Source organism: Ranitomeya imitator, chromosome 1, assembly GCF_032444005.1.
Source record: "Ranitomeya imitator isolate aRanImi1 chromosome 1, aRanImi1.pri, whole genome shotgun sequence".
Lineage (NCBI taxonomy): Eukaryota > Metazoa > Chordata > Amphibia > Anura > Dendrobatidae > Ranitomeya > Ranitomeya imitator.
In genome coordinates, this window is record NC_091282.1 from 1,129,712,652 (window position 1) to 1,129,726,144 (window position 13,493).

At 46.9% G+C, this 13,493-nt stretch overlaps 1 protein-coding gene across 1 annotated transcript in view; it reads right to left on the reverse strand.

The window, feature by feature from the left end:
* Nucleotides 1-5,980: 5,980 nt before the first annotated feature.
* Nucleotides 5,981-13,493, reverse strand: part of LOC138658308 (uncharacterized) — a 192,294-nt gene continuing 184,781 nt past the window's right edge. Inside the window, exons 10-11 of the mRNA XM_069745784.1 lie at nt 13,202-13,294; nt 5,981-6,844 (exon numbers count right to left, since the gene is read on the reverse strand). Of these exons, the coding sequence (XP_069601885.1) occupies nt 6,803-6,844; nt 13,202-13,294 (135 nt within the window). The 3' untranslated portion in view covers nt 5,981-6,802. The remainder of the gene's footprint in view (nt 6,845-13,201; nt 13,295-13,493) is intronic.

Sequence of the window (13,493 nt, forward strand, 5' to 3'; positions counted from 1 at the left end):
TGTGTGGGCCTTATATGCAGGACATGGGGTGGCTGTGTGGGCCTCATGTACTGTACATGGGTAGGCTGTGTGGGGCTCATTCATATGCAGGACATGGGGAGGCTGTGTGGGCCTCATATGCAGGACATGGGGCAGCTGTGTGGGCCTCATGTACTGTGCATGTGTAAGAGGGTGAACTGTAGTCCCACTGAGAGGGCACTAGGACCCTGTGGTTTTTGCCTGCTGCAGCAAAGGACAGACACTGCCAGGCCCCCGGAGACTATGTGTGCTGGTGGGTGGGGTCTGGTGTCGGGTGTGTAAAGTGTGATATAAGGAAGTGGGGGCAGAGAAGAAAAGGCGGGAAGGGAGAAGGAAGCAGCAGTGTTATAGCAAGAGACTGTGTGAATTTGCTGCCAGTGTGTTGGAGAAAAGCTTTCGAGAAGAATCAACTCTGTGAGAGACTTGTTTTTGTTGCGAACGTTTTTCTGGGAACAGTTAACCTTTTTATTTTGGAAGACTGAGACTTTACTGAAAACCCAGTACGTATTTGAGAGTCTGTGGAGTCCCTGTGCATTGAGTTGAGAAACAAGTTTGGACAGACTGCTGATATAAAGACGGACGGATTGTTGTAAGAACATCTCTAGGAACTACAGGAGTAGAGACAACTTCTTTAAGCCACTAAACTAAGTCCCCGGCGTTTGGGCTCGGCATCGGCCGACAAGACGGAGAAGCGTGCTGTAACTTATTGGCGCCGAAGACTTGGACTGGCTGCAGCCTGTGTGGAATCCTGCCTGAGAGAAGACTCATCTTAGGTTAACGGTACCATAGTCATAGATACCCGGGTATCCCTTTGCAGAGTGTTTAATCGTTACTTTAGAGGTGTATCGCATATTAGATGTGTGTAAGTTATACTCAGTGTGTCATTCCAGGGGCTCCTCTTGATAACACTACACTCAATTTACGCTTGTTCTTGTATTGAGTTGTTCTGTGAGGTAAATTGATTACTAGCCTGTTGGAGTATACAGTTCTCAGGAGACCTTGGAGTGGCACAGTGATTTCAGCTGCTGCTGAATTAGTGCATCTTTTGGGTGCATCTGCCTGAGTATTCCTCATATTACCTTACTTATTCTGCCTTTGAGTAAACTACAGTTGGAGATTTCTGCCTTGGTCTTGGTTTGTGACTCACTGGATCTTATTCGGGCCTCTGGTCATTACACATAGGGAGGCTGTGTGGGGCTCATTCATATGCAGGACATGGGGAGGCTGTGTGGGCCTCATATACAGGACATGGGGAGGCTGTATGGGCCTTATATGCAGGACATGGGGCGGCTGTGTGGGCCTCATATGCAGGACATGGGGAGGCTGTGTGGGCCTCATATGCAGGACATGGGGAGGCTGTGTGGGCCTTATGTGCAGGACATGGGGCGGCTGTGTGGGCCTTATATGCAGGACATGGGGAGGCTGTGTGGGCCTCATATGCAGGACATGGGGAGGCTGTGTGGGCCTTATATGCAGGACATGGGGCGGCTGTGTGGGCCTCATATGCAGGACATGGGGAGGCTGTGTGGGCCTCATATGCAGGACATGGGGAGGCTGTGTGGGCCTCATATGCAGGACATGGGGAGGCTGTGTGGGCCTCATATGCAGGACATGGGGAGGCTGTGTGGGCCTCAAATGCAGGACATGGGGAGGTTGTGTGGGCCTCATATGCAGGACATGGGGAGGCTGTGTGGGCCTCATATGTAGGACATGGGGAGGCTGTGTGGGCCTTACATGTAGGACATGGGGAGGCTGTGTGGGCCTCATATGCAGGACATGGGGAGGCTGTGTGGGCGCCGCGGCAAATTTTAGGCCACGCCTCTGACCACACCCATTTACTAGTCCCACCCATATCCACGTCTCAACCACACCCATTTAGCACTGCTGATCACACTGTTCATAAAGAATAATTATAAACAAAAAAATATGGCCACACAGTGCTCCATACTGTATAATGGCCGCACATGATACTTCGTACCGTATAATGGCCGCACATGATGCTCCATACTGTATAATGGCTGCACATGATACTTCGTACCGTATAATGACCGCACATGATGCTCCATACTGTATAATGGCCGCACATGATACTTCGTACCGTATAATGACCGCACATGATGCTCCATACTGTATATTGGCCGCACATGATACTTCGTACCGTATAATGGCCACACATAGCTACTCCTACACACGCGGTTGCGCTCCGTACACTTTGCACACACGGCTCCGCTCCGTTCACACGGCTCCACTCCATACATCTCATACACACACGGCTCCGCTCCGTACACCTCGTACACATTCAGCTCTGCTCCATACACCTCAAACACACACGGCTCCGCTCCATACATCTCGTACACACGGCACTACTCCGTACACCTCATACACACACCGCTTCGCTCCATACACATTGCACAAGCTGCTCCGCTCCGTATACCTTGCACACACACGGCTCCACTGCGTACACCTCATACACATACGGCTCCACTCCATACATCTCGTACACACGGCACTACTCCGTACACCTCGTACACACACGGCTCCGCTCTATACACATTGCACACACAGCTCCGCTCCGTATACCTTGCACACACACGGCTCCGCTGCGTACACCTCATACACATACGGCTCCTCTCCATACATCTCGTACACACACGGCACTACTCCGTACACCTTGTACACACACGGCTCTGCTCTATACACATTGCACACGCTGCTCCGCACACCTTGTACACACGTGGCTCTGCTCTGTACACCTCGTACACACGTGGCTCCACTCCATACACCTTTCACACTCTGCTCTCATCCGCACACCTCTTACACACGGTTCCGCTCCATACACCTTTCACACGCTGCTCCGCTCCGTACACCTCGTACACACGCGGCTGTGCTCCGTACATCTCGTACACACGCGGCTGTGCTCCGTACACCTCGTACACACGACTCCGCTCCGTACACCTTTCACACACGTGGCTGTGCTCCGTACACCTCGTACACACGCAGCTGTGCTCCGTACACCTCGTACACACGCGGCTGCGCTCCGTACACCTCGTACACACGCGGCTGCGCTCCGTACACCTCGTACACACACGACTCCGCTCTGTACACCTTTCACACACGCAGCTGTGCTCTGTACACCTCGTACACACGCGACTGTGCTCCGTACATCTCGTACACACGCGGCTGTGCTCCGTACACCTCGTACACACGCGGCTGTGCTCCGTACACCTCGTACACACGCGGCTGTGCTCCGTACATCTCGTACACACGCGGCTGTGCTCAGTACACCTCGTACACACGCGGCTGTGCTCCGTACATCTCGTACACACGCGGCTGTGCTCTGTACACCTCGTACACACGACTCCGCTCCGTACACCTTTCACACACGCGGCTGTGCTCCGTACATCTCGTACACACGCGGCTGTGCTCCGTACACCTCGTACACACGCGGCTGTGCTCCGTACACCTCGTACACACGCGGCTGTGCTCCGTACACCTCGTACACACGCGGCTGTGCCCCGTACACCTCGTACACACGCGGCTGTGCTCCGTACACCTCGTACACACGCGGCTGTGCTCCGTACACCTCGTACACACGCGGCTGTGCTCCGTACACCTCGTACACACGCGGCTGTGCTCCGTACACCTCGTACACACGCGGCTGTGCTCCGTACACCTCGTACACACGCGGCTGTGCTCCGTACACCTCGTACACACGCGGCTGTGCTCCGTACACCTCGTACACACGCGGCTGTGCTCCGTACACCTCTGTGGAAACAGGAACACATGGGCTACTTGCACAGTGAACAAGTCTGTAAGAACATGTTCACACACCACCAAGAAACCTGAAGACACAAAAGAGAATGGTAAAACCAAAAACACTCAGTTTGAAAAAATGTTTGCAGTAATCCGCAAGTGCTAGTAAAAGATGTAAATAACAGGGTATTTGGTTGATACGTTTTTTGCAAAAAATGTATACTAAGCTGCTCTACCAATCTTCACGGTATACCCTTATCAGAGCAGTCCTAACTAATGTATGCAATCCCTATCTGATGTATTTAAAAACCTGATCATCTGTATATTACCTGTGTGAACAGGGTTAAGAGTACACCTCGTACACACGCAGCTGTGCTCCGTACACCTCGTACACCCGCGGCTGCGCTCTGTACACCTCATGCACACGGCTCCGTACACCTCGTACACACACGGCTCTGCTACATCCACACTGTGAACACCTCCTGACCTCACACATACGCTGCCTTACCTTCCTCCAGTGCCATGGCAACCAGCAGAGTCCTGTACACGGAGGTCCTCCTCCCGATCATGTGACCCCCTGACTCCTCCCATCCTGTGACCTCATCACAGGTCCTGTGCACAGAGCAATCATCATGTGGTTTGCTGCTGTGCGGGCCGGGTGCAGGGACTCGGAGCTCTCAGCTGACCGGGTGATATCACATACCTCCCAACCAGTGCGGGACAATTAATGTCCCGCCCGGGATCGCGGGGCTGACTGTCAAAATCAGGACAGTCCCGCTGGATCCGGGACAGTTGGGAGGTATGCTTATATGCAGGACATGGGGAGGCTGTGTGGGCCTCATATGCAGGACATGGGGAGGCTGTGTGGGCCTTATATGCAGGACATGGGGAGGCTGTGTGGGCCTTATATGCAGGACATGGGGCGGCTGTGTGGGCCTCATATGCAGGACATGGGGAGGCTGTGTGGGCCTCATATGCAGGATATGGGGAGGTTGTGTGGGCCTCATATGCAGGACATGGGGAGGCTGTGTGGGCCTCATATGCAGGACATGGGGAGGCTGTGTGGGCCTCATATGCAGGACATGGGGAGGCTGTGTGGGCCTCATATGCAGGATATGGGGAGGTTGTGTGGGCCTCATATGCAGGACATGGGGAGGCTGTGTGGGCCTTATATGCAGGACATGGGGAGGCTGTGTGGGCCTCATATGCAGGACATGGGGAGGCTGTGTGGGCCTCATATGCAGGATATGGGGAGGTTGTGTGGGCCTCATATGCAGGACATGGGGAGGCTGTGTGGGCCTCATATGTAGGACATGGGGAGGCTGTGTGGGCCTTATATGCAGGACATGGGGAGGCTGTGCGGGCCTCATATGCAGGACATGGGGAGGCTGTGTGGGCCTCATATGTAGGACATGGGGAGGCTGTGTGGGCCTTATATGCAGGACATGGGGAGGCTGTGTGGGCCTCATATGCAGGACATGGGGAGGCTGTGTGGGCCTCATATGCAGGACATGGGGCGGCTGTGTGGGCCTCACGTACTGTACATGGGGAGGCTGTGTGGGCCTCATATGCAGGACATGGGGAGGCTGTGTGGGCCTTATATGCAGGACATGGGGCAGCTGTGTGGGCCTCATGTACTGTGCATGGGGAGGCTGTGTGGGGCTCATTCATATGCAGGACATGGGAAGGCTGTGTGGGCCTTATATGCAGGACATGGGGAGGCTGTGTGGGCCTCATATGCAGGACATGGGGAGGCTGTGTGGGCCTCATATGTAGGACATGGGGAGGCTGTGTGGGCCTCATATGCAGGACATGGGGAGGCTGTGTGGGCCTCATATGCAGGACATGGGGAGGCTGTGTGGGCCTCATATGTAGGACATGGGGAGGCTGTGTGGGCCTCATATGCAGGACATGGGGAGGCTGTGTGGGCCTCATATGTAGGACATGGGGAGGCTGTGTGGGCCTTATATGCAGGACATGGGGAGGCTGTGTGGGCCTCATATGCAGGACATGGGGAGGCTGTGTGGGCCTCATATGCAGGACATGGGGCGGCTGTGTTGGGCCTCATGTACTGTACATGGGAAGGCTGTGTGGGGCTCATATGCTCAATATTGAGTGATAATTAATATTAATTATTATATTAATAATTCTATGTACTGTATATACTAATATTAAGCTTTATTCATTGAAACCTATTGGTTCAGCCCTCAACAACAGTCATAGTCTCTCATGTGGCCCCTTGGGAAAATTAATTGCCCACCCCTGATCTATGTAATATATACGGTACATTATCTATATAATATACTACTTAATGTCTACTATTGGAGCCTCTTAACTTTGGGATTCCCAGGGTCACTCACTGACCAATTTGTCTGTTTGTTTGTATGTTGGATTCCTTTTATCTATGCTCATTTTATCTTTTTGTACGTTAAAAAGGTTTTTAAACTTCATTAACATATTACTGTTCTTTACGCCAGTCCTGGCACATATTTTGCATTGGGATTCTATATAGGGTATATTTAAGTTCATTATTGGGCACCTTACCCCATCTAGGATTACACAATTTCTGGTCTTTTTACAAAATAAAATAATCACCATATAAACTTGACCTAAGACTTCAGGGACTTGGCTATAGTCAGCATTAATTCTGTATTACATGGGTCCTGAATATGGGACTAATAGCACATTTCTAGTGGGAGAAAAGCATTGAAGACCAGAAATAACACATGGCATAACATGGTATTACATGGAGGCTACACACATTGGCAAAGCTAAGTATTTATATTCAAAAGGCCTTATGATGCTTTTAGATCTGGTGATTAGACCTATGGACAGGCCAGGTTTACCATCTGATCTACAGGTGCAGATTGATTATTCATATGTCACTGAAGAATGCTGTGTCCAATATATTGAGATGCACACTTCCTAATAAATTTGGTGCCTTGAGGCCCTTTAAGGAGTTTCTTGTTCATGTGACATCATTCGGCCATGAAAACTGTGAAAAAAAACCAAGCCTCATACAAATGCATGTTTAGAAATTTAAAGGATTTGTGCTCTTGAAGTATTCTTGAACCTAAAAGAAAAAATAAATCTATAAATAAGTAAAAATGTATCACTGGTTCCCAATCACAAAGCAATAAGACATTAGCACCAAAGACAAATGAGGTACAACAGCAGTCAAAATAACAGCAGGTCCAAAAGTAATCCACAGAGCCATTCATCAGGTGAACATTTTTATTAAAACGACAGAAACGTTTTAGTTCCAAATAAAACAAGGAAAGAAAAAAAAAAATAAGTACAACCATCCGCCCCAAACCATTTGTTCTATATATAATAAAATGTATTTACAGGGCAACAATTACCGTAGTGGAGCCGATGAATTCACAATAGGGATGTTGAAATTGTACATTTTAATTATTGTTTTTTAGATACAAAACAGCGGGGTGAAATCTCAGCTGATTTTTATTTTAAGAACGGAGACTTTTTGTTCCATTTAGAAAATAAGTGAGTAATTTATACGGAGACAGAAACCACAGGATAGCAATGAACTGGTAACATTCGCTGTCTTTTTAATTCACAGATTTAATTATAGAGCATGGAAGTTGGCACTATCAGCTAGCTCCTCTTGTCACTGGGACACAGACCCAAATTTTCTTAATAGCGTGTCTTAATATTATACATTTAGAAGAACGGTCCTTCCTCTCGTCATCTATTAATACAGTAGTTCATAAAGTATGGACATTTAATAACGCTAATTTTAATATGTCCATCTTTACCTTCATGCAAATTTTGTTGTGGACTCCAGTTTCACTCAAAATTTTTTTTAGAAAACATACATTATATATATTTTTTGCGCTGTAGTTTTCAATGATACTATTCATTTTACCATATGATGAACTTAACAGAGGAAAACTAATTCTAGCTGGGGTGAAACGGTCAAAAGATAATTCTGCCAATTTATTTTTTTTACGGCATTTATTGAGTGGGAAAAATAACATGGAAATATGATTTCTCAGATCACTATGATTACGGCGATACCGAATTTGTATAGATTTTTTTAATGTTAGTGGATAAATAAAATTGAGCTTTGTACGAAAAAACTACTTTTTTGCCGTTTTCATTGATACAATTTTGGGGTCTATATGACTTTTTGATCACTCTTTGCAGTAGAGATTGTGCAACGTAATGGAGCTTTTTCACTGTCAGAGGCTGTGATATTTCCATGGTTAAACAGCAGCAATTGGAGCTAAGTAAGCTCATGAGCCTGTCCATAAAGCCACACTCAACACAGGAAATTCTAGTACATGCTGTGTTAGGGCAGTCTCACAAGTCCAGATAATTCCGGTACCGGAAAAAATCAGTCCCGGAATTATCCGTGTCCGTGTGCCCCTACGTTTTTGTGGCACATCAGTGTGACACAGGTGTGCCGCCCATGTGCCCACTGGGTACCACACGCACCGTGCTGGGTACCACACGTACCAGCATCTGGTGCTGAAACCGCGATTCATATCTTCCCTGCAGCAGCGTTTGCTGTTCTGAAAATACTCACCCGGCTCCCTCGTTGGCTGTCGCTTCTTCCTGTTCTGGCCGCATCTTCTCCTGTATGCGGTCACGTGGGGCCGCCGATTACAGTCATGAATATGCGGCTCCACCCCTATGGGAGGTGGAGCCGCATATTCATTACTGTAAATGAGCGGCCCCACGTGACCGCATACAGGAGAAGATGCAGCCAGGAGAGGAAGCAGCACGGCGAGGGAGCGAGCCGGATGAGTATTTTCAGAACAGGGGGGGGGGAGGGCACACAGGGGGTGGGAGGGCAGGGGGCACATAGATATTTATTTTAAACACACTTATTCATATCTTCTCTACAGCAAACGCTGCTGCAGGGAAGATATGAATCGCGGCTTCAGCACCAGTGGGGGGACAGCGCTTAATGTAGCGCTGTCTCCTGCACGGCACACGGACTGCACACGGACAACGTCCATGTGCGGTACGTGCTTTACACGGACCCATTGACTTTAATGGGTCCGTGTAATCCGTATGCTCCCACGAACACTGACATGTCTCCGTGTTTGGCACACGGAGACACGGTGCGCAAAAAATCAATGACATCTGAACAGATGCATTGATATTTATGTGTCTACGTGTGACAGTGGCTCCGACACGTGAGAAAACTGTCACCTCACGTACCGGAGCCACTGACGTGTGAAACCGGCCTTAGGAAGGTGTTGACTAAGAAGGTTCATACATGGCATGCTTCACAGCTGTGACCATGAAGTCTATAGAGAAAGTGCTTTTCTTAGGGAAATAGATAAGCCAAAATAAGTCTAAAGATTCTCATTAAATAAGATAGAGTACATAGTTACTAATTCTTGGATGAGAAAATGTAACCCCAGGTTTTAAAATGCTTGAGGTTCTTGATTTGTGGATTCAGTGGATTCAGGAACCCTCACCAATACTTATAGTCCATTGTCAGTGGAACTAGAAACCTCAAGTCAAATGAATGGAAATTTGGGAAACCTCATAGTAAGAACATTCACTATAACAGTCTCGTACAGTCAGGGGCACAGAGATTGAAATCGCAGAGGGTGAAACAACAAATAAGAATAATTATTTGTTTCTTTTTAAAATGTGCTGGCGAAAAATGAAAGGGGTCAACGATGGGGGACATTATTCCAGTAAGGGGATGAGGATCAAGGACATTATACCAGGATGGGGCACATTGTTATAGGATGGGTCCCAGAATGGGGAGTGTTATTACTTAAAGGGCCCAGAATGGGGGCCTTATTACTGGAAAGGGCCATGATGGGGACGTTATTATTGGAAGAGGCCCAGGATGGGGAAGGTTATTACAGGAAGAGGCTAGGCTGGGGAAGATTATTACAGGAAGGCGCCAGGACGTGGGACATTATTTCATGCGGGATGAACACGCATGTCTTTATAGGATCTAGAATGCTATAAGGTCTATACATCTGACCAATATACAGGTGGGGGCCAAGATTCAAATTTTGCATCGGGGCCCAACAGACTCTATTTATGCCACTGCATACAGTTATACATTATATACTATCAATATTCATGGGTGCAAGGTTGACAGATACTATTGCAACTGAGACTCGGGGAGACTTTGCTTAGTAAGAATTCCCCCTACAGTCATACTTTTGTTATGTACTTCATTACCATACAACTCTTTTAAGGTCTGGTATGAACTTTAGACCATGAGTATTGTACTGCTACAAGCAATACACTCCCTGTATACTGTCCTGACTGTAAGGCCTTTATGGTAAGCACTATATTCAGGCAACAATCGGAAAAAAAGTAATTAACCCCTTCATGACCTTGGGATTTTTGGTTTTTCCGTGTTCGTTTTTCACTCCCCTCCTTCCCAGAGCCATAACTTTTTTATTTTTCCGTCAATTTGGCCATGTGAGGGCTTATTTTTTGCAGGACGAGTTGTACTTTTGAACGACATCATTGGTTTTAGCATGTCATGTACTAGAAAACAGGAAAAAAATTCCAAGTGCGGGGAAATTGCAAAAAAAGTGCAATCCCACATTTGTTTTTTGTTTGGCTTTTTTGCTAGGTTCACTAAATGCTAAAACTAACCTGACATTATGATTCTCCTGGTCAGTACGAGTTCATAGACACCTAACATGACTAGGTTATGTTTTACCTAAGTGGTGAAAAAAAAATCCAAACTTTGCTAAAAAAATAAATAAATAAAAAATTGTGCCATTTTCCGATACTCGTAGCGTCTCCATTTTTCGTGATCTGGGGTCGGTTGAGGGCTTATGTTTTGCGTGCCGAGATGATGTTTTTAATGATAGCATTTTGGTGCAGATACATTCTTTTGATCGCCCATTATTGCATTTTAATTCAATGTCACGGTGACCTAAAAAACGTAATTCTGGCGTTTCGAATTTTTTTCTCGCTACGCCGTTTAGCAATCAGGTTAATGCCTTTTTTTAATTGATAGATCGGGCGATTCTGAGCGCGGCGATACCAAATATGTGTAGATTTGATTTTTTTTTATTGATTTATTTTGATTGGGGCAAAAGGGGGGTGATTTAAACTTTTATATTTTTTTTATTTTTTTCACATTTTTTTAACTTTTTTTTTTACTTTTGCCATGCTTCAATTAGCCTCCATGGGAGGCTAGAAGCAGGCACAGCACGATCGGCTCTGCTACATAGCAGCGATCTGCTGTCCGCTGCTATGTAGCAAAATTGCAGGTGTGCTGTGAGCGCCGACCACAGGGTGGCGCTCACAGCCACCGGTGATCAGTAACCATAGAGGTCTCTAGGACCTCTATGGTTACCATCCTGACGCATCGCCGACCCCCGATCATGTGACGGGGGTCGGCGATGACGTCATTTCCGGCCGTCCGGCCGGAAGCGGTGGTTAAATGCTGCTGTCTGCGTTTGACAGCGGCATTTAACTAGTTAATAGGTGCGGGCAGATCGCGATTCTGCCCGCGCCTATTACGGGCACATGTCAGCTGTTCAAAACAGCTGACATGTCCCGACTTTGATGCGGGATCACCGCGGAGCCCTGCATCAAAGCAGGGGATCTGACCTCGGACGTACTATCCCGTCCGAGGTCAGAAAGGGGTTAATGCCATTGCTGTAAAGCCATAGTGTCCCAGAACACTTTTTAAATATTGCCAAGCATAAAATTGTATTCAAATGTGCATCAAAGGGAAATAAAATACAACCTTTAAAATTATTATACTTCAAAGAGGACCTGTCACTCGCCAAAAATAATTTTAGCTAGTGTAAATGCCGCTGTTCTTCTGAATCTGCTGTCATTTTTTATTCCTGCGCCTTTCTCTTACTGAGATATATCCTTCTCATCACGGATATATGTCTTTTAGCCCATGTTCACGCATTCAGTATTTGATCAGTATTTTACATCAGTATCTGTAAGCCAAAACCAGGAGTGGGTGACAAAATACAGAAGTGGTGACGTGTTTTTATTATAACTTTCCTCTAATTGTTCCACTCCTGATTTTGGCTTACAAATACTGAGGTCAAATACTGATCAAATACTGAACGTGTTCTAGGGTCTCATGCAACAAAACATTGGATCACACTCAAACCAGTGTCAGTCTATAGGGCTGTGCACATGTCCGATCTATTCCTCGGACAAAATCTGTCTGAGGAAAAAATTGCAACATGCCTGAGTTGGATCCAATTATCGGATCACACTCGACTATGCAAGTCAATGGGTCTGTGGAAAACATTGGACTGCTTGCGGATGACATCTGAGTGCAGTCCGATTTTAACAGACTTACAGAATGGAGAAGATGAAGAAAATCAGATCACACTACTGTGATCTCACACTGATCAGAGACTGATTAGAATGTGATTAGCATAATCGGTATGATTCTCTGGGATGAGAGAATATATGCTCATGTGACCCTAGCCCTAAACCAACTGGGTGTGGTCATCAAAAAGACAGCCACAGAGAAGAGTTGGGGATCACAACAACTTGGATTAAAACACTAGGCTCATCTATAGTAGAGAAAGGGCGATATTTCAAAAAAGAAAAGAAAGAAGATTTTTTTAAAGGAAATCTGTCAGCAGGTTTTTGCTACCTTATCTGATAGCAGCATGATATAGGGAAAGAGAAGCTGAATCCAATGATGTATCACTTAAGGTACCGTCACACATAACGATATCGTTAACGATACTGTTGCTTTTTGTGACATAGCAACGATATCGTTAAGGAAATCGTTATGTGTGACAGCGACCAACGATCAGGCCCCTGCTGGGAGATCGTTGGTCGCTGAGGAAAGTCCAGAACTTTATTTTGTCGCTGGATCTCCCGCTGACATCGCTGGATCAGCGTGTGTGACGCCGATCCAGCGATGTCTTCACTGGTAACCAGGGTAAACATCGGGTTACTAAGCGCAGGGCTGCGCTTAGTAACCCGATGTTTACCCTGGTTACCAGCGTAAATCTTAAAAAAACAAACACTACATACGTACCTTCAGCTGTCTGTCCCCGGCGCTCTGCTTCTCTGCACTCCTCCTGCATCCTGTGTCAGCGCCGGCCAGCCGGAAAGCAGAGCGGTGAAGTCACCGCTCTGCTTTCCGGCTGACCGGCGCTGACAGTGCAGAGGAAAGCAGAGCGCCGGAGGACAGACAGCTGAAGGTGAGTATGTAGTGTTTTTTTTTTTTTAATGATTACGCTGGTAACCAGGGTAAACATCGGGTTACTAAGCTAGTGATAAATCCTTCACAGTTAGTAAACAGCAGCACTTTGACAAGTGACACATCTCTGAATTCCGTGTTTCAGCGTCTATCTCCTGCTGTCTTCAGATTACATAGCAAAAACCTGCTGCCAGATTCCCTTTAACACACTGGTAAGGAAAGTCACTTACTGTATTTGTGAAAAGCAATGCTGTCTAATTAAGAAATTACTCTTACCTCTTCAGAATTAAAGTGAGATTCAAAATCAGAACTCAACATTGCTCTCTTGCACACGTCTGTAGCCACTTGCTTTGCTACGTCTGATGTCACCTGTAAATGTATGACCATTATATACATCACTGGTCATTCTTAATGACATTATGTGGATGGAAATATGACCGTATTCATTCAAAGTGGATATAGCCCCCAAAAATCCATAATGATATTTGGTTCCTAGTTTTCAACATCATTCCTTGCTATATATCCAGTGTCCAGTCACTACTTAAAAGTCAAACTCAAGGATTCACAA